This window comes from Dermochelys coriacea, chromosome 7, assembly GCF_009764565.3.
Source record: "Dermochelys coriacea isolate rDerCor1 chromosome 7, rDerCor1.pri.v4, whole genome shotgun sequence".
Taxonomy (NCBI): Eukaryota; Metazoa; Chordata; order Testudines; family Dermochelyidae; genus Dermochelys; species Dermochelys coriacea.
Genome location: NC_050074.1, coordinates 43682582 through 43703745, shown reverse-complemented (window position 1 = coordinate 43703745; position 21164 = coordinate 43682582). Strand labels below are relative to the sequence as shown.

Here is a 21164-nt window from a genome sequence, read left to right as displayed (position 1 = left end):
GGAATGGAGGGATTGTGGGCAGTGCAAGGTGTCTACAACCTCCCTTCCCCATGGCGGGAAGCTACTGGGACCTAGCACAGCCAGGCGGGGCTGGTCCAGAAGGGACATGGCCACGGTAGCCAGGGGACAGAATCATAGAATATCAGGGTTGGAAGGGACCTCAGGAGGCATCTAGTCCAACCCCCTGCTCAAAGCGGGAACAACTAAATCATCCCAGCCAGGACTTTGTCAAGCTGGGCCTTAAAAACCTCTAAGGATGGAGATTCCAGCAGCTCCCTAAGTAACCCATTCCAGTGCTTCACCACCCTCCTAGTGAAAGAGTGTTTCCTAATATCCAACCTAAACCTCCCCCACTACAACTTGAGACTGTTCCTTCTTGTTCTGTCATCTGCCACCACTGAGAACAGCCTAGCTCCATCCTCTTTGGAACCCCTCTTCAGATAGTTGAAGGCTGCTATCAAATTCCCCCTCACTCTTCTCTTCTGCAGACTAAACAAGCCCCTTTCCCTCAGCCTCTCCTCATAAGTCATGTGCCCCAGCCCCTTGATCATTTTCATTGCCCTCCACTGGACTCTCTCTAATTTGTCCACATCCTTTCTGTAGTGGGGGGGCCCCAAACTGGATGCAATACTCCAGATGTGGCCTCACCAGTGCCAAATAGAGGGGAATAATCACTTCCCTCGATCTGCTGGCAATGCTCCTACTAATGCAGCCCAATATGCCGTTAGCCTTCTTGGCAACAAGGGCACACTGCTGACTCATATTCAGCTGCTCGTCCACTGTAATCCCCAGGTCCTTTTCTGCAGAGCTGCTGCTTAGCCAGTCGGTCCCCGGCCTGTAGCCGTGCATGGGATTCTTCTGTCCTAAGTGCAGGACTCTGCACTTGTCCTTGTTGAATCTCATCAGATTTCTTTTGGCCTTATCCTCCAATTTGTCGTGGTCACTCTGGACCCTATCCCTATCCTCCAGCATATCTAGCTCTCCCCACAGCTTAGCGTCATCTGTGAACTTGCTGAGGGTGCAAGCTATCCCATCATCCAGATCATTAATGAAGATGTTGAACAAAGCTGGCCCCAGGACCAACCCCTGGGGCACTCTGCTTGATACTGGCAGCCAATTAGACATCAAGCTGTTGATCACTACCCATTGAGCCTGACAATCTAGCCAGATTTCTATCCATCTTATAGTCCTTTCATCCAATTCATACTTTTTTAACTTGCTGGCAAGAATACTGTGGGAGACCATATCAAAAGCTTTGCTAAAGTCAAGATATATCACATCCACCGCTTTCCCCATATCCACAGAGTCAGTTATCTATCATAGAAGACAATAAGGTTGGTCAGGCATGACTTGCCCTTGGTAAATCCATGTTGACTGTTCCTGATCACCTTCCTCGCCTCCAAGTGCTTTAAAATGGTTTCTTTGAAGACCTACTCCATGATTTTTCCAGGGACTGAGGTGAGGCTGACCAGTCTGTAGTTCCCTGGGTTCTCCTTCTTCTCTTTTTAAAAGATGGGCACTATATTTACCTTTTTCCAATTGTGCTGTATCAAAACTGTGGAAAAACCTGAGTGTCTCTGGATTAAGTTTAGAAGTGTGTGCAACAAGAGTGATGTCATGGTGGGAGTCTGCTATAGACCACCAGACCAGGGAGATGAGGTGGATGAGGCTTTCTTCCGGCAACTCAAGGAAGCTACTAGATCGCATGCCCTGATTCTCATGGGTGACTTTAATTTTCCTGATATCTGCTGGGAGAGCAATACAGCGGTGCATAGACAATCCAGGAAGTTTTTGGAAAGCGTAGGGGACAATTTCCTGGTGCAAGTGCTAGGGGAGCCAACTAGGGGGAGCGCTTTTCTTGACCTGCTGCTCACAAACCGGGTAGAATTAGTGGGGGAAGCAAAAGTGGATGGGAATCTGGGAGGCAGTGACCATGAGTTGGTTGAGTTCAGGATCCTGACGCAGGGAAGAAAGGTAAGCAGCAGGATACGGACCCTGGACTTCAGGAAAGCAGACTTTGACTCCCTCAGGGAACAGATGGCCAGGATCCCCTGGGGGACTAACATGAAAGGGAAGGGAGTCCAGGAGAGCTGGCTGTATTTCAAGGAATCCCTGTTGAGGTTACAGGGACAAACCATCCCGATGAGTCGAAAGAATAGTAAATATGGCAGGCGACCAGCTTGGCTTAATGGTGAAATCCTAGCGGATCTTAAACATAAAAAAGAAGCTTACAAGAAGTGGAAGCTTGGACATATGACCAGGGAAGAGTATAAAAATATTGCTCGGGCATGTAGGAAAGATATCAGGAGGGCCAAATCGCACCTGGAGCTGCAGCTAGCAAGAGATGTCAAGAGTAACAAGAAGGGTTTCTTCAGGTATGTTGGCAACAAGAAGAAAGCCAAGGAAAGTGTGGGCCCCTTACTGAATGAGGGAGGCAAGCTAGTGACAGAGGATGTGGAAAAAGCTAATGTACTCAATGCTTTTTTTGCCTCTGTTTTCACTAACAAGGTCAGCTCCCAGACTGCTGTGCTGGGCAACACAAAATGGGGAAGAGATGGCCAGCCCTCTGTAGAGATAGAGGTGGTTAGGGACTATTTAGAAAAGCTGGACGTGCACAAGTCCATGGGGCCGGACGAATTGCATCCGAGAGTGCTGAAGGAATTGGCGGCTGTGATTGCAGAGCCCTTGGCCATTATCTTTGAAAACTCGTGGCGAACGGGGGAAGTCCCGGATGACTGGAAAAAGGCTAATGTAGTGCCCATCTTTAAAAAAGGGAAGAAGGAGGATCCTGGGAACTACAGGCCGGTCAGCCTCACCTCAGTCCCTGGAAAAATCATGGAGCAGGTCCTCAAAGAATCAATCCTGAAGCACTTAGAGGAGAGGAAAGTGATCAGGAACAGTCAGCATGGATTCACCAAGGGAAGGTCATGCCTGACTAATCTAATCGCCTTTTATGATGAGATTACTGGTTCTGTGGATGAAGGGAAAGCAGTGGATGTATTGTTTCTTGACTTTAGCAAAGCTTTTGACACGGTCTCCCACAGCATTCTTGTCAGCAAGTTAACGAAGTATGGGCTGGATGAATGCACTATAAGGTGGGTAGAAAGCTGGCTAGATTGTCGGGCTCAACGGGTAGTGATCAATGGCTCCATGTCTAGTTGGCAGCCGGTGTCAAGTGGAGTGCCCCAGGGGTCGGTCCTGGGGCCCGTTTTGTTCAATATCTTCATAAATGATCTGGAGGATGGTGTGGATTGCACTCTCAGCAAATTTGCGGATGATACTAAACTGGGAGGAGTGGTAGATACGCTGGAGGGGAGGGATAGGATACAGAAGGACCTAGACAAATTGGAGGATTGGGCCAAAAGAAATCTAATGAGGTTCAATAAGGATAAATGCAGGGTCCTGCACTTAGGATGGAAGAATCCAATGCACCGCTACAGACTAGGGACCGAATGGCTCGGCAGCAGTTCTGCGGAAAAGGACCTAGGGGTGACAGTGGACGAGAAGCTGGATATGAGTCAGCAGTGTGCCCTTGTTGCCAAGAAGGCCAATGGCATTTTGGGTTGTATAAGTAGGGGCATAGCGAGCAGATCGAGGGACGTGATCGTTCCCCTCTATTCGACACTGGTGAGGCCTCATCTGGAGTACTGTGTCCAGTTTTGGGCCCCACACTACAGGAAGGATGTGGATAAATTGGAAAGAGTACAACGAAGGGCAACGAAAATGATTAGGGGTCTAGAGCACATGACTTATGAGGAGAGGCTGAGGGAGCTGGGATTGTTTAGTCTGCAGAAGAGAAGAATGAGGGGGGATTTGATAGCTGCTTTCAACTACCTGAAAGGGGGTTTCAAACAGGATGGCTCTAGACTGTTCTCAATGGTAGCAGATGACAGAACGAGGAGTAATGGTCTCAAGTTGCAATGGGGGAGGTTTAGATTGGATATTAGGAAAAACTTTTTCACTAAGAGGGTGGTGAAACACTGGAATGCGTTACCTAGGGAGGTGGTAGAATCTCCTTCCTTAGAGGTTTTTAAGGTCAGGCTTGACAAAGCCCTAGCTGGGATGATTTAACTGGGACTTGGTCCTGCTTTGAGCAGGGGGTTGGACTAGATGACCTTCTGGGGTCCCTTCCAACCCTGATATTCTATGATTCTATGATTCTATGATATGCTGTTTCCAATATGCTGATACATCATTTCCCTGCTGCAGCCTTCACTAGCTGGCTTCCTATGCTGTCCTAGATGGAAGTCAATGCTGCCGTATGTGGCATAACCTCCAGGGTAATAATTTATGGTAACTCAGTAATGTGTAAAAAGAAAAGGAGTACTTGTGGCACCTTAGCGACTAACAAATTTATTAGAGCATAAGCTTTCGTGAGCTACAGCTCACACAAAAGCTTATGCTCTAATAAATTTGTTAGTCTCTAAGGTGCCACAAGTACTCCTTTTCTTTTTGCGAATACAGACTAACACGGCTGCTACTCTGAAACCTGTCAGTAATGTTGTGGCACAGTTGGTCCAAGTGCATAGCCGATATTCAGGGCCTTGCGGGGTTGTTTGTGTTAGCAGGTGAAATTGATTATACGAGTTAGGTATATTCTTTGGTGCAATCCTGTTTGTTTATAAAGAATGTTCACAAAGCCCTGTTTCCCTGAACATCGCAGAAACAAACATCAGGCAGTTTCCTTGTTATCTCTTTCCAAGTCTGGCTCTCCAGTGAGTTCCGTGCCTAAGAAGCTCTGTCTCTGCTGCCTCTCTGGGCCATGCTCACGACTACTTCTCTCCTTTCCTGCTGGCTTTTTCTGTCTAAGGGCTTGACTACACTGGCACTTCACAGCACTGCAACTTTCTCGCTCAGGGGGGTAAAAAACACACCCCTGCGTACAGCAAGTTTCAGCACTGTAAAGCGCCAGTGTATACAGTGCATCAGCGATGGGAGTGCGCTCCCTGTGCTGGTAGCTATGCCCCTCATGGAAGTGAGTTTTTAGAGCACTAGAAGAGCTCGCTCCCAGCACTCTGCCGTGATTACACAAGCCACATTAAAGCACTGCCAGTGTGAACTAGCCCTAATACACACAATTCCCCAAACAATCCTCTAGCTCCTGCATTTGCAACCAGTTCCAGGGAAACTCCCTCAAGATACATGGGTTGGTCCTCCTTAAGGTTAGCCATCATGCCCAGGGTCTTGGGCAGTATAGCCTCTTATTGTTTCCATCTGTCACTATAGAAAAGGGTATTTAGTTACTCCTTCCTTTTGTTTAGCACATTAATCACCTTTAACCAGATCTGTGATTGTCTATAGATCCAAAGACCTGCTTGATGGCAGCCATTAACATCTAGCATTAACATCTAACATCTTCTAGCATAACAATATTTTAAACTGGAAAGGTTTCATAGTAGCAGCCGTGTTAGTCTGTATTCGCAAAAAGAAGAGGAGTACTTGTGGCACCTTAGAGACTAACAAATTTATTAGAGCAATGCTCTAATAAATTTGTTAGTCTCTAAGGTGCCACAAGTACTCCTTTTCTTTAAACTGGAAAATGTCCATACGCCAATAAGGTCTATGCACCTTTCAATATATGTCCAGCACAGAGTGTTTTCTTCTGAGTGACAGTATAGTTTTGATTTTGTATAAATTTTTTCTTCCATTCTACTCTGTTATTACTAATTCTCTCTGAAAACATTTTTCTAACCTCCAGCAGCGCTGTGTTTGCTGGTCTTAAATTTGTTCTCCCTTGTTTTAATTTGTCAGCCTCATAAAATGCCAAATTCTGATCTCAGTTACAGTAATTGAAATAATTTCTTTAGTTTTATGCCATTATAACCAAATTTTGAAACTAGTACAAGCTGTTCAGTAGCACCCATCTTTTTTATAATCTGGTTTTTAAATTCCACAATTCTTACCCCCTCTTTATAATAAATGGAATGTCTAGTTATTTTGTGTGCTTACTGTACATTTGTATTATAGGTAATATACTCACATTCTTATATAGAGGGTATATTTTATTTTTATTTATATAATTCCTTTTAATATCACATTGCTAAATAGTATCTAGAGAATCTCTCTCGATTTTCTTGCCTGTAGTGCAGGGGTCGGCAACCTTTCAGAAGTGGTGTGCCGAGTCTTTATTTATTCAATCTAATTTAAGGTTTTGCGTGCCAGTAATACATTTTAACATTTCTAGAAGATCTCTTTCTATAAGTCTATAATATATAACTAAACCATTGTTGCGTGTAAAGTAAATAAGGTTTTTAAAATGTTTAAGAAACTTCATTTAAAATTAAATTAAAATGCAGAACCCCCTGGACCGGAGGCCAGGACCCAGGCAGCGTGAGTGCCACTGAAAATCAGCTTGCGTGCCACCGTTGGCACACATGCCATAGGTTGCCTACCTCTGCTGTAGTGCTTCCTGTAGACCCAAATGAAAGGTGTTGAAATGGAATTTCAGAACATAAAAACTAAATTGATTTATTTTTGTGTCAAGGCAGGGTTAACAGATATGCTATTTTCAACTCACCACAGTCTTAATTTAATAAACTTAGCAGCTACTGTCAATTAACGTGGACATATAAGACAAGTCTAACAGTATATTTGCTGCTAGTATGTCATCATAATCAGTAATTATCAAATGATAAAATGAATATAGTACTACGTAAATACTATACGTGGGCCAAAGAGGGATGATTTCAATAATGTAGCATTTTCTATCCTTTGAGATACCTTACTCCAGTCTATTGTGTCCTTTCTCAAAGGTCTCTATCTGCTGTCCAGGTTACTTTGGACATATGTGTGAGATGTGCCCAGGAAAGCCAGGCAGCTCGTGTTCTGGGAACGGAGTGTGCCAGGACGGCATTACTGGCAGCGGGGAGTGTCGCTGTCATGAAGGCTTCCACGGCACAGCCTGTGAGATGTGTGAAGTGGGCAGATACGGAGTGGGTTGTAAATCAGGTGAATTCACAGTTGCTATTGAAACTGCCATTGAACTCACACAGAGAATAATGAGCTCCTCCATGTTTTGTAGGGCAGTTTGTGGGACACTTGCATTGCCACTGCCTGAACTGTATCTGTGTTCTGGATACAGTACTAGAGAACTTTCATTCCCAGGCCTTTTAATCTGGCACTGCTCACACAAGCACTGACGTTCCCTTAATATTTTTCTTAAAGAAACTAAAACTTCATCTCTCACATGTAGCAATGTATTGATTTACAAAGTACCAGACTTCTCTTTGCTCATTAGAGCTAGCTGGTTTGACAATGGCATGGTGTTTCTCCACAGTGTGTACTTGCAGAAATGGAATCTGTAATGATGGGTTGCACGGAGATGGGAGCTGCGAATGTTTCCAAGGTTGGGAGGGCATCACCTGTGAAAGAAGTAAGTGCCTGAGGGAGGCACGTGCAGTGTAAGATTCTTTTCACAGAGGCCGGGTGACGGCTGAGCATGTCTTGCTTTTGTTAGTTTGTGATACAGCTAAATATTTCAGTGACCCTGCTTGGTAGTTTTTGATTGATTTTTCTTCCCCCCTTTGGCACCATATGATGATAGGGATGCCCCCTTTCTAATTGCTGGAAATGGGACCCCTGACACCCGGCCCCTACTTCACCTCTTCACCCAAGGCCTCGACCCCATCACTCGCTCCTATCCCCCTTCCCCCTGTTGCTTCATGGACTGTCTCCACCTCAATCCCCACCCTTCAGTTGGGCTCCCTCTGCTCTGGGGCTGGGATGGGAGCTGCTGCAGCTTGACAAGGAGCCTGCCTGCTAGGAGGCAGCCCCAGCGGAGCAGGGGCTGGCATGGGTTAATGACCCGACATCTCTCTCCACCCCACAGTAACTTGACTTTTGGTGTCCAGTCAGTACATCTGACCGAACACTGAGTCCATTTTAAGTTTTTTATCCTAGACAGCTGAAATGGTGGAGCTGTTAGTAGACTGGAAAGTGAAGCTGTGTTCATGTTTTCTCTTGCAGGAATTGGGATTGATTTGTGTAATAACTCTTGCCACCTGATGGCCAAGTAAGTACAACCTTGGTGCCAAGGACATAAAACAGTGTGTTTGTGGCTGTTTTACATGGACTTGACTTTGTGTTTGTGAAAACATGGAAGGTTGGTGTGGGGAACTGAACACTATATATTAATTAATATACCTGCATAATTATTTATTCCATCCTTTGAACTCATCTTGCGTTTAAAGCCCCTATTCTTTCTCTGGAGGAATGAGTGTGTGTGTGTGTGTGTGTGTGTGTGTGTGTGTGTGTGTGTGTGTGTGTGTGTGTGTGTACAAACCCTTCCCAAGCACAATCTGTGGTGTGGAGACTGAAGGCAGACTGTGCCTAAACTGAATCATGCTTCATTTGAAGGCACATTAATTTCAAATTACGTCCCCCTTCTAGAAATGAGACAAGCAGGCGGGTTGAAATTAAGAATCGAAAAATGCTGGCACTCTGCTGCGCTCTGAGCAGGGTCTGGCTGGTTACTGGAAGACGTACACAATTTTAAAATGTGGCAATCGGTGCTAACATTAAGTAGACTTAACAGTATTAACTAGAAGATGCTTTAGGGTTGAGGAATGGGGGCGTTGTATGTATTCAGTGAACCTTTAAGTACAGGTGACAGGTACTAGACTGAACAGGCCCAGGTAAGACAGCAGCAATGCCAGCTTCCCTCACTGGCAACCCACTGTCCCATTAAGGAGCCTCTATAGTGACCTGGAGGGGCCACCTCTAGGAGTAAAACGGTCTCCCAGTCTCCATGCTCGGTCAGTCCTTGGCCTCTCTGCTGATATTGCTGACAGTAAGGATAAGCAGTGGCTAGTAGAGCAGTAAGAAAAGGAGGACTTGTGGCACCTTAGAGACTAATAAATTTATTTGAGCATAAGCTTTCGTGAACTGCAGCTCACTTCATCGGATGCTCACGAAAGCTTATGCTCAAATAAATTTGTTAGTCTCTAAGGTGCCACAAGTACTCCTTTTCTTTTTGCGAATACAGACTAACATGGCTGCTACTCTGAAACCTGTCATTAGTAGAGCAGTGTTTTTGAGATGGAGACTCACTGGCTTGCTAGGAACAGGGCTAAAGCCAACTTACTTCACATATGCACCAGAAAGACGTCTGATAGTAATGACCTTCCATCCCTCCTGACCTGGGCCAAGTTAAAAACAGTGACTTAGAGAGAAAGGGCTCCATAGCCTATTGCCAGTCAGCTGAGCTATTCAGTCCCTTATATTTTCATTCTATCTCTGAAGTACTGTAATGAAATAGGGCAACCTTCTTTAATGCAGCCCCAGCATCTACAGATGTACAGAATGGTGTTCACAATCCCAGTGTGCTTCATGCACTAAGCATAGTGCTCTCTTCTTGATAACTGTCCCTTGCAGCTGTTACACTGTGCATGAAGTATTTAGATCAGTTTTTGGCATTGTAAAGAAAAACTTAACTGCTTGATTTTGTTTCTCATATTATATCCAACCCGCCTCTTATCATAGTATCTAGCTGCCATAGTAGCTATATTTAGCATTCTGTAATGTTGAAGTCTATCACCAGGTATAAGATTAAGGCAAGAATGTCATTGTTCATTCTCTTCTTTGCTCATTTCAGTTGCATTAATGGCTCTATAGATTCCCTGCCTACTTGCTCCTGCTCTGCTGGATACACTGGGAATGGAACATATTGCTCAGGTATTTCCAACATACATGCCGTGTTTCCAAGTGTGCTCGAGTGCCAGCACTGGCTACACAAATGAGCAATCACACAAGGTTTCTTGCTTTCATAGCTGTAAGATTCTGGTTTTAGTCTGTGAAAGCATTGCAAGGTTGAATGCATGCTAAGACGTTACCCAGGGCAGGATCACAAAAACCCTGTTGCCCCAAAGTGCAGAACCTCCTATTGACTTCTGTACGGAGGGTTTCATGGATGGGACCTTAATGCAACCCTTTTGATGTGTCTAGACCAGAGAGGGAACTGTTCCTGTTGCTCAAGTGGATAAAGGGAATGGCATGTGAATTGGCTGAATTATTTCTAGAATAGTTCCAAATAGTTCCAGACACTCAACAGATTGCAGTGATGGATCAGGTCCATAGAATGTACCTTCATAGATTGTCTAGAATTTTAGTCTATTATTTGACCATTTTATGAAAATGCAGCCTTGCTCAATAAATACTATTGAAACAAATCTCTCTAGGACAAACACATTTATTAACCTTCTCCCCCCCTTCCCCACCCCTGCCACCCTCTCCAAAAAAACAAACCCAACTCAAGACACCATGAGATTGAAATCTGCTAGATATAAAAAACAAAAAGATTTAAAGTATAATGTTCTAACAAGAAAAGGAGTACTTGTGGCACCTTAGAGACTAACAAATTTATTTGAGCATAAGCTTTCGTGAGCTACAGCTCTCACGAAAGCTTATGCTCAAATAAATTTGTTAGTCTCTAAGGTGCCACAAGTACTCCTTTTCTTTTTGCGAATACCGACTAACACGGCTGCTACTCTGAATGTTCTAACAGAATCACATTGCTTTTTCTGACAATTTTTAATTATGCAAAGACTAGGCACTTTAAGCAATAAATTCCAAGCTAATCAAGTTATAGTGCCGGTAAATGTTATAGCTCGCCTTTGGTATTGATCTCACCAGAGTCGCTGCACAGACCAAAAAGCTTTATTTTAATGAGGCATGCTGCTTTTTTTCTGGCATAGTTTGTAGCTATTCACACAGAAAGTACTTCAGAGCAGTCGGTTGTAGCTAATCAAATTCTTATACCGATTAATTTGATAGCTCATCTTCAGCATCAGCCTCAGTAGCATCTTTATTAGTCATCTGTATCTATAAAGGAACTCTACCTGCATCAAAAACAATCTTTGATTGAAAATGGTTTAATAATTTTTGTTAAAACAAAGTCTTTCTGGAAATAAGAGACACTTTAAAGCCCAGAAATAGAGCTTCAGCTCTTAGAAGCAATATCTTCTTTCTCTGAGCCTGAGGAAAATAGCATGAAGTTAATTACTTGCAAAACACCATCTTTGTGATGTCATCCACTGGGCTTGGATATACCATACTCCATATGTATCCCCCTAAATCTTTTCCTTTGTTGTTTTTGGTCACAGAAATAAATCCATGTGTGATTGATAATGGCGGTTGCTCCATATATGCAACGTGTACTAATGTCTCTGCTGGAGAGAATACTTGTACTTGTAAGGAAGGCTATGCTGGAGATGGGACTCTGTGCCAGGGTGAGTGAATGCTCTGATCCATGTTTTGACAACAATACTTTGCAGGGAGGTGAAATCTTGCTGATATGGTGAGCCAGACCCTAATGCCAAAGGTCCACATATCTTTAGGAACATCGCAACTTGTGAGAAAGTTATAAAAGCAAGTCTAGAGTTACAACTGGAGAAGTGTTAATGCTGCTAGTCAGCACTTATGTCACTGCACAACTTGATATCACTTTACAGACTTGTAAGGATTATTGCTCTATTTTAGAGTCAGGGAGACTGAGACACATAGACAAGCCATGTGGCAAGTCGAGGTCAGACCTTGGATTAGAACTCAGGAGTTCCTTGTTCCCCACCATATGCTCTAAACCACATTTTCAAGATCAAGAGGATGTGATGAATGGAACTTTGTGGTTTCCCCATCACTAAACTCTCATGGTTCCTGGTGTGATGAATTGCCTCTGTGCGGCTGTATCTCCAGCTGGAGAGAGCTCTGTTTCTATTCCTCTGTCATGTTTTTCACTCACTGGTCACCTCCCACTTTGGGTTTCTTCTGTGTTAACATGGATCTACTCTCTTGATGCAGAAATTGATGGCTGTCTAGAGCGCAATGGGAATTGCCACACCTATGCAGAGTGCACTAAAACAGGCCCAAATCTGGTAAGCAAATCCTTTTCTCAGATGAGTTCATATGTCATTTTCCTTTGGGGTTATTGGTAATCTTTCCCTTGTGAATCTTTTTTACTAAAATTTTGCATTTCTTCCCTTTCATATAGAAGGATCTACTCTTAACTAACTGATAACTAGAGGGGATTCCCTGTCTGAGAGCTGCTAATTGCATATTGGCCTATATAAAGTCTGTTGGCCAAAGGCTGGGGAATTTTCTTAGGTGATTTCGTAATAATCACGACCTGGTTATTAATGAATGAACAGAGTGCGCCCTCAAACTATTATGTGAAATATGCTCTCTCTCTTCTCACCGCTTTGTCCTGCTTGAGTACTTGTACATTTTCATTATTGTTTTTAACTCTACAAAATAGCTTTGTTTTTCCTTTCACAGGTTGCTTGTAACTGTCTTCCTGGCTACAGTGGAGATGGCGTGAAACAATGTGTCCCCATCAATCTTTGCAGTGAGGTTTGTCTGCATTTTCCTCTTACTACTGTCAAAGGACTAAACCCTTAAGCTTTCCTTCATGCAAACCATTCATAGGCAGAGTTATTCAAAGTTATGCAGCAGTTCAGAATGAGCTAACTTGTCATGTTATGCATTTAATATGCAACTAATGCCCTACTGCACTTCTCTGATTCATTGCTTCCTTTCTACTAGAGAAGCTGCTTGGCCACTGGAATGGATTGCTAATGTTGATCCAATTTCTAGTGCATGTAAGTTTCCATGGTCCAGAGAAAAACAAACAGCATCGCAACTTGCATGAAACCAGCACTCTTATTGGCAGCCTCAACAGAGAGAGCAAGCTCCCCTCTCGCTCCTGGAGATGGAACTCTGTATCAGATTTGAGACCTATTGGTGGAGAAACTTGCATCTTTCATGTTCAACTAGTTCTGCTCTAATCCTCTATACTAGGCTGGCATTTTTTGTCTGACACACTCCACCCAGGTGTTGATTCTGCTGGGAGAGTGTTAAATGAGCTTTTGTTGAATTACCAGTGCAGATGGCTCATTAACCCAGCCACATATAAGGAAAGTCAGAGAGGCACTGGGGAGACGTGATCAAGTGTGTGGGCTGAGCAGTCCTGAGAGAGAAATCCTAGGAGCTGCCAAACCTCAGGAGAAACTTTCATTTGAACTTATTTTTAATTTCTTTTTTAATAAAACCAAACCCAAGGGAGGGGAGAGTTTAGGCTCCACATAACATGTGGACTGAGCTTTTAGAGCAGGCTGGGAAAGAAGACTCGTCTCACATAACCCCACAGTTAAGTGTATGGTACTCCATATTACCTCCGCCACCTTGTCTCTCTGGTACTCCATATATCTACCTCAGAAAGCAGAAGAGCTGAACTGAGCAGAACTGCTTTTTCATGCAATCTAGGCCTTCCAAGTCTAGTTCTTAGATGGCTAAGCTGCCCCATGTAGAAATCTTAAAACAAATACCTGCTATGCTATTTCATTACTTTACTTCAGCTAAAAAAGCCACTGTAAACCATTATTTTTCTTCATCACTAAATTCTTCAGAGCTGTCTTATTTGAATGGCTTTTCCTCTGTTTGGTCTGGTGTAGTTATCTGTGCCAGTGGGGTGGACAAAAACTTGAGGAAAAAAGACTAATAAAATATTGAGTTTCAACAGGAGTGCATGGCGCTAGGGGGCAAAACCCAATGTCAGAGGTTACCTTAAGTCAGGAACAGGCATGAAGAGTGGGTGTTCCACTGCTAACTGGTAAATAAACCTTCAGACCACTAGCTGTGTGACTAATTGGGATGATCTTATTTTTCCTGCCAGAATAATGGAGGCTGTAGTAGATTTGGTTTCTGCAAGTACACTGGACCTGGGACTCGAAACTGCTCCTGTGGTTGGGGCCATGTTGGAGATGGGTTCACTTGCAGAGGCAATGTGTATCAGGTAGGTAAAGTGCATTCAGCTAGGATTGTGTTTGAACGGGCACTAGTCTGGGTGAACTACTTCCTTTTCTGAAGCAGCACACCAGGAAATAAGCAGGATACTGAACTCTTGTGACCTGGAAATATTTGGAAATTCAGCTGAGGGAAACGTATGAAAGACCCAGAAGGTTAGAAATACATTTAATCCTGGCCAGGCATCCCTACTAACCAGGAGAAAGCTGAAACAAGAGGAACCGTTCCCAGGAAGACAGCAGTAAAATGCAGCTGCACTCTGAAAAGTGCCCCTGTGAAAGCGGCACTTGGGGTTCCATGATGGGTGTGACTTCCAGCACCAGTGTGTTCAGAGGACAAATAAAAAGAGTGTTTTTCAGCAGTGACATCTGGTTCTTCGGGCTGGTGGAACTGGGAGAGGATAACTAGTTCAAAAGGCAGGGGCTCAAGGTAGTCAAGGAGCATGTCACCAGAGTGGATGTCAGGGAGGCCTGGGTTCTGTTCCCAGCTCTGCCCCAACTCATTGTGTGACTTTGGGCAAGTCACTGAACCTCTCCATTTCAACAGTGGTGCCTATAGTAGATCTACGGGGAAAGAGCTCTTTACACGTGTACCATGTTAACTCCTAATATTAATTACAGTTGTTATGACAAGGGACAATGTGCTCTGCTCGAGTCTTTTGTGTCTCTTGCTGGCTGTAGCTGGAGATGTCCATGCTGTTGGCACAAACAGGCTAACGCAGAGTGGATGTGTGTGGTTGCTCAATGGACAATTCTGAAAGAAAAGACGTGGCCCAAATGCTAGGCCAGGTAAAACCCCTGAGTTAACTCCTATGAAGGGGGTGTCTATATTAGGCTTTTCCCCTAAAATTTCCCACCCCATGGATAGGTGGTAGCAGCGGGTATGTCCCAGTGCAGGTTGTCTACCAGCATTTTAACCCCTGTGTTGTCTAACCCTTCTCAAAATCCTGGCTGTAGCAAGGGTGGGAAATACTAGGAGAACAAGCTTAGTGTAGTCAAAGGACCTGAGTCTCTATGGGGTAGGGAGAGCACCCTGGAGGTCAATGGCAAGGTCAGTTTAGTGAGCTGATGGGAAAGGTTTTCTTTGCATCAAACCCCAAGAGATTTAAATAGAGACTCGCCATTAACATTCACTGTTCTGATTTATTTTAGGAGCTCCTGAGAAGCGAAGCAGCATCCGAGTTCTTTAAGCAGTTACTGGTTGGTGACAAACAGTAATTATTGTCTAAAAGTATAAAATTGCCAGGTGTTTTCTTGAAAAGCTCCGATTAATGAGAATTGTGTTTGGTTTCTGTTTTGCTTTGTTTTTTGTTCCGGGTGCTCGCTGTGTGCTTTAGGCCTTCAAAATCAAGGAGTTAAGTGGGGAGGGGCCTTTCACCATCTTTGTTCCACATGCAGATTCAATACAAAACAGTACAATGGTAAGCAGCTCCTCCTTTCGGTCCCCTTTTCTGATTCCCTAGCTTTGTCAGTTATTTGGTGTGGTCAGGCAGTGATGATTTCCTCTCAGACAAAGTTCTGTTTCCTTAGATTAATTTAATTGACTCGAGGTCAAAAGCACCCCAAGTTTTTAACTGTATTCAAATCCTGAGGTGCTCATTGAGTTCTTCCTCAGTCTCTGCTCCTATTCAAGCCAATAGCATACTTGTAATGTGGCCTCTGCTATAACAGAACCCTCCACTAGGAGGTGCACTAACCATCTTGCCAGACAGGCTGGATTCTCTCCTGTTCTGGCATCACAATACCATTAGCTTTAGAACTACACATGACCCCAATTCTGGGGTAGAGGAATCCACCCCTTACTTCATTTTTGTGTTTCAGAATATAAGATTTCATTGGAAAATTAATTAACTGTCTAACTTTTGTGGTTACCAAGAAAACCTTTAAAAACGTGAGCTGTGTATAAACAGAGACACTGATGTCTACTTGAATCTGCAGACAGCATGGAGCGATAGCTCTGAGGGGGGTGAACTGCATCCCCTTTTGAGTCCAAGGGAGTGTTAATTCTGAAACGTAACAAGGACAGTCAAAACCTCCAGCTTCACCACAGCTCCTGACAACTGGTACTGTGCAGTTCTGCACTGTTAATACAAATATCTCCAGACCTGCACAAATTTTGGGGCAAAGGAAAATAAATGAAATTTAATATCCCATGGTATTGTTTGTTTTCATACTTCTTTCAATAAACCTCTCTGTTGGTTTTTTGTTGGGTTGGTTTTGGTTTTGTTTCTGTTTAATTTGCATTCTGCTGCACTGCAGTGGTGTGGACATGGGGCCCTGTCCACAAGCCTCAAAGCTCAGAAACAAATGGTCTCAAAGGTCAGGGATGTTCAGACATGGGGGGTTGTTCTAGTCCATTACGGGGAAAGGGACCTGTGCAAAATCCAGACCTGGATCTCCCCAAAGTAAGCCTGAGGTTTTGGTTTGCCCCCGCCCCCGCCCCTTCAGAATGTGGCCAACCTGGATGTTGACAGTTTGAGGCCAAGGTTACTTTTTCTCCTTGAGCCAGTAACTTGAACTTTGCTCTTACTCCCATCATCTGAAGTGACTTGGAGCCTCTTTGGAATACAACGCCATAATTCACCTACCTGTGATCCATTTTACGTGTATTGGATTGGGAATTGGCTTTCAGCAAGGAATGATAGTTAAGAGTTGGTAGAGCAAAAAACTCATAATATTCCCCGTCATTTTAGTCATTGGCTAAATTAATCACTTCCAGAAATGTCCTGACATGATAGTCTATCGTATACCAATTTCCTCCCTTTAGTTCAGTGAATGGAAGAACAAAAGCCTCATCAAAGATTTGCTTCGCTATCACATAGTGAGTTGTCGGAAACTGCTGGCCAGCGAACTGGAGACGCATGAGTCCATCACGGCTTTGTCAGGACACAAAATAAGGATTGTGGTGAAAGAGGTAGTTGTCAGTCATGATTAGGGCTCCGTGTCTGTCACGGATTCCATGACTTTCCATGACCTCTGTGACTTCTACAGGGGGCCAATGTGGCTGACTCTGAAACCAGCTGCTCAGGTAGGCCCTGGGACGGTCACATCAGCTGCTGCTGGAGCGGCCTCGGGGACAACCACACCAGCCGCTGCTCTGGTGGCCCCCAGCAGCAGTTCAGGAGCAGCTGAGGTCCATGGCTCCAGGCAGCGGTGGCCCCCGGTTCTCCCGCCAACCCCACCCCAAGATTTAACCACAGGTGTTTTTAGTGAAAGTCATGGACAGGTCACAAGCTGTGAATTTTTGTTTATTGCCCATGACCTGTCCACGACTTTCACTAAAAATACCTGTGAGCTAGCACCTTTCATCTAGAAGGATCCCAAAGTGTTCTGCAGGTGAGTTACAGCGTGGTCTAAAGGGGGAGGTCACATCTCACTGGAAATCTGCATTCATTGTATTGTCCCTTCTTCTGCAGAATAGTGTGCATCTAAATGAGGAGGCAATGATCATCACCAGTGACATTGTTGGCAAGAATGGGGTGATCCATATCATTGACAAGATTTTAATCCCTGCTGATTTGCAGAGTCTGAACATTTCTTCCCACCTAGCACAGGTATGTCTGAAACAATACCATTTTAATGAGTGATCATCACCCTGAGAGTTTCCTCCAACCCCAGAATGAATGCTAATATAGTGAATGAGTAACACTTCTATATATTTCTTAGGCACAGGTTACTGTACTCTAGGAATTCCATTTATCTGTAGTACATGGGGTGGTTTAAGCATAAAGAGGTTAAATTGTGGAGCTAGCTGTGCTTATGGTGCATGAGGATGTGTGTAGTGGGGGGTGAGGAAGCTAGGATCTATCCATTCAGGCCTGTGATAGGACAAACCTGACAGGTAAAGGTGTGCCCAGATTGCCTTTTGCGTCACTGGATAAAGATCACACCGTATGACTCAAAGCAGGTTAACTAAAGTCTCTCTTGCATACTTGGGACGGTCTTCACTGGGCTTTAATGCCCTTCATTGCAGCTTTTAAACATCCAGCTCTGTATGTCAGAGAGGAGCAGTTAAAAAGTCATGTTGCCATTGGTTGGCAGAGCAGCCCCTTTGTTAGCAAATCCTAACACACATGGTGCCAAATTCATGCCTAGTGTAACGCCACTGAAGTTAATGGAGTTACACAGGGATGATTCAGTCAGTTTTGCCCATCGGCTAACTCAGGGATCTGCATTTAGTGTTTGCTATCGTGCTGGGGGAACACTCTTTATGTATCACTCTGATAACCCATGGCGTTCTGGGCCATATAATGTTCAGACATGGCACCCTGTGTACGGTAATGCCCGGACAATTACTTTAGAAATGCAGAAATTCTCTTAGGAACTAAGAGAGAATCTCATCTAGAATTATGGGAGTTAATATTGACCTGTTCCAGTGTCTGCTCAAATGCGTAGAATGAGTTACTCAGACCCACTGCTATTTACCTATATTAAATCACTACTCCAGAGCAGAAATTAACAGCCACCTTGATTAATCAGCCTGTCATAGCAGTCCTCAGAGTCAGCAAATACACACTCTTGGCTCTGAGAATTGACTGAATTTTCTAATTTATTAGGAACTCTAGTAAGTGAAACAAGCTCTCACATTTTGTAATGGTTTTATTTAATTTTTATTATTTTTCTAGCAAAGCATCACTGAGGTGGCAGAATCATATGGCTACAAAATCTACAGCAAACTACTCCAGGTAAATGGTTTGAATTCTCTAGGAATACTCTCTAGTTCTGGGCTATGTGGCTCCTTCGTGCAGGCACAGTATGTATTTATTGTTTCCATGTTGTCTTATGTCTCTGTACAGGAAGCAGAACTGCTAACTCTGGTTAACAACTCTGCTCACAGACCCTTCACCATGCTGTGGCCTACTGATGCTGTGTTTAACGCCCTGCCTGAGAAGATGCAAACGTGGTTGTATAGTAAAGACCACAGGGACAAGCTGGCAGCCTATCTCAAAATGCACATGATTAGGGACACGAAGGTAAAAGGCTCAAGCCACCTAAATTTCTTTTAAAATCAGCCAGGTACTCGGGGTGAAAGTAAAATTTCTCTCTTACCGGTACGGGAGGGGGGCAGCTTTGCCCCCTGGAAGAGGCAGGGCCTTGGGTAGGAGGGACGGGGTTGGGGGAGTCAGCGTCCCCCAGTCAGCCCACCCGCACTGCCCGGGGCTCAAGCGGCGATTTAAAGGGCCCGGGACTCCAGCTGCTGCAGCGGTAGTGGCCCAAGGGGGTGGCAAAAGGGGCAGGGATGTTAAAGCGCTCTTATCCACTCATGCCCCTTCTCTACCTACGTTACATTGATGACATCTTCATCATCTGGACCCATTGGAAGGAAACCCTGGAAGAATTCCACCACTATTTCAACAGCTTCCCCCCACCATCAACCTCAGCCTGGACCAATTTACGTGGGAGGTCCACTTCCTAGACACCACGGTGCAAATAAGTGATGGTCACGTTAACAGCACCCTATACCGAAAACCCACAGACTGCTATGTCTACCTTCATGCCTCCAGTTTCCAGCCCACATGATCCACACCACATGATCCATTGTTTACAGACAAGCGCTGAGGTACAACTGCATTTGTTCCAACCCCTCAGACAGAGACCAACACTTGCAAGATCTTCACCAAGCATTCCTAAAACTATGATACCCACACGAGGAAATAAGGAAATAGATCAACAGAGCCAGACGTGTACCCAGAAGCCTCCTGCTGCAAGACAAGCCCAAGAAAGAAACCAACAGAACTCCACTGGCCATCACATACAGTCCTCAGCTAAAACCTCTCCAACGCATCATCAGTGATCTACAACCCATCCTGGACAACAATCCCTCACTTTCACAGGCCTTGGGAGGCAGGCCACAGACAGCCTGCCAACTTGAAGCATATTCTCACCAGCAACTACACACCGCACCATAGTAACTCTAACTCAGGAACCAATCCATGCAACAAACCTTGATGCCAACTCTGTTCACATATCTACACCAGTGACACCATCACAGACCTAACCAGATCAGTCACACCATCACAGGTTCATTCACCTGCACGTCCACCAATGTGATATACGCCATCATGTTCCAGCAATGCCCCTCTGCTTTGTACATCGACCAAACTGCACAGTCCCTACATAGAAGGATAAATAAACACAAATCAGATATTAGGAACGGCAATATACAAAAACCTATAGGAGAACACTTCGACCTCCCTGGACACACAATAGCAGATTTAAAGGTAGGCAATCTGCAGCAAAAAAACTTCAGGACCAGACTTCAAAGAGAAACTGCTGAGCTTCATTCATTTGCAAATTTGACACCATCAGCTCAGGATTAAACAAAGACTGTGAATGGCTAGCCAGCTACAAAAGCAGTTTCTCCTCCCTTGGTGTTCACACCTCAACTGCTAGAAGAGGGCCTCGATTGAACTAACCTTGTTATTCCTAGCCTGATTTTTGCTTGCATATTTATACCTGCCTCCGGATATTTCCACTACATGCATCCGTCAAAGTGGGTATTCACCCACGAAAGTTTATGCTCCAATATGTCTATAAGGTGCCACAGGACTCTTTGCCGCTTTTACAGATCCAGACTAACACGGCTACCCCTCTGATCCTGTACTAGGGTATTCACACACATTTTCATTTAGAAGCTGCCGAATTCAGTACATCACAATGAGTGACCTCGTTCCTCATTGGCCAGTATTTAGACATGCTCCAGGCATTCAGGAAAATGCCTGTGACTCCTGAAAGCTGCACGGATTCATCCAAAAAAAAAAAAAAAGAGTTCTCCTGTTTTTAAAAATGTCATCCAGCCAGGTAGCAGAAACAAATACTGTGGGACTTTGGCATCAGAGTCATAAATAGGCATGACACAAATAGGCGAAGTGAGGTTTGCAAATGGCCAGTAGTGTGAAAATTATTCCTCTGAGCTATTTGACCAGATACTTCAGGATAAAAAATAGTGAAGGAAATGAGGGTTGGTTTGTGAACTGCTTACTAACCACTGAAGGGTTCAAATCCAAACCGATGATGATTAAGTAGTTCCAGCAGGGAATCAGTTTGTTACTTCTATCTGTCTTCAGATTGTAGCCGGTAACCTGCCACACATTGCTTCTGTAAGGACCATGCATGGATCAACCATCTCGTTCAGCTGCAGCAAGAGCAATGTCGTAAGTAACAGAGTCTTGGTTTTATATTTTTTGTGGAAACGATATATAGAAGCAGTTGAGTTGTGACTGCTCCTACAGAAAGGGGCACCTGCAAGAACTGAACTTGGGTTCTCCTCATCTAAAAGCATGAGTGTCAACTTTATGAGCTAAAGGATCAGTTCTTCTGACTGGGAGATAGTAACACACTTATAAACCTCTTTACCTGGCTTAGCCACTA

General features: G+C 44.3%; 1 protein-coding gene across 4 annotated transcripts in view; it reads left to right on the top strand.

The window, feature by feature from the left end:
* Positions 1–21164, top strand: part of STAB1 (stabilin 1) — a 103265-nt gene that overhangs the window by 61988 nt on the left and 20113 nt on the right. For all 4 annotated transcript variants that reach the window (XM_038409579.2, XM_038409577.2, XM_043518235.1 and 1 more), the window contains 15 exons: positions 6753–6948; positions 7277–7372; positions 7966–8011; positions 9593–9672; positions 11100–11225; positions 11794–11867; positions 12268–12342; positions 13664–13783; positions 14946–14993; positions 15131–15214; positions 16561–16707; positions 17210–17347; positions 18419–18478; positions 18590–18766; positions 20861–20947. In XM_038409579.2, coding sequence (XP_038265507.1) covers positions 6753–6948; positions 7277–7372; positions 7966–8011; positions 9593–9672; positions 11100–11225; positions 11794–11867; positions 12268–12342; positions 13664–13783; positions 14946–14993; positions 15131–15214; positions 16561–16707; positions 17210–17347; positions 18419–18478; positions 18590–18766; positions 20861–20947 — 1554 coding nt within the window. The remainder of the gene's footprint in view (positions 1–6752; positions 6949–7276; positions 7373–7965; positions 8012–9592; positions 9673–11099; positions 11226–11793; positions 11868–12267; positions 12343–13663; positions 13784–14945; positions 14994–15130; positions 15215–16560; positions 16708–17209; positions 17348–18418; positions 18479–18589; positions 18767–20860; positions 20948–21164) is intronic.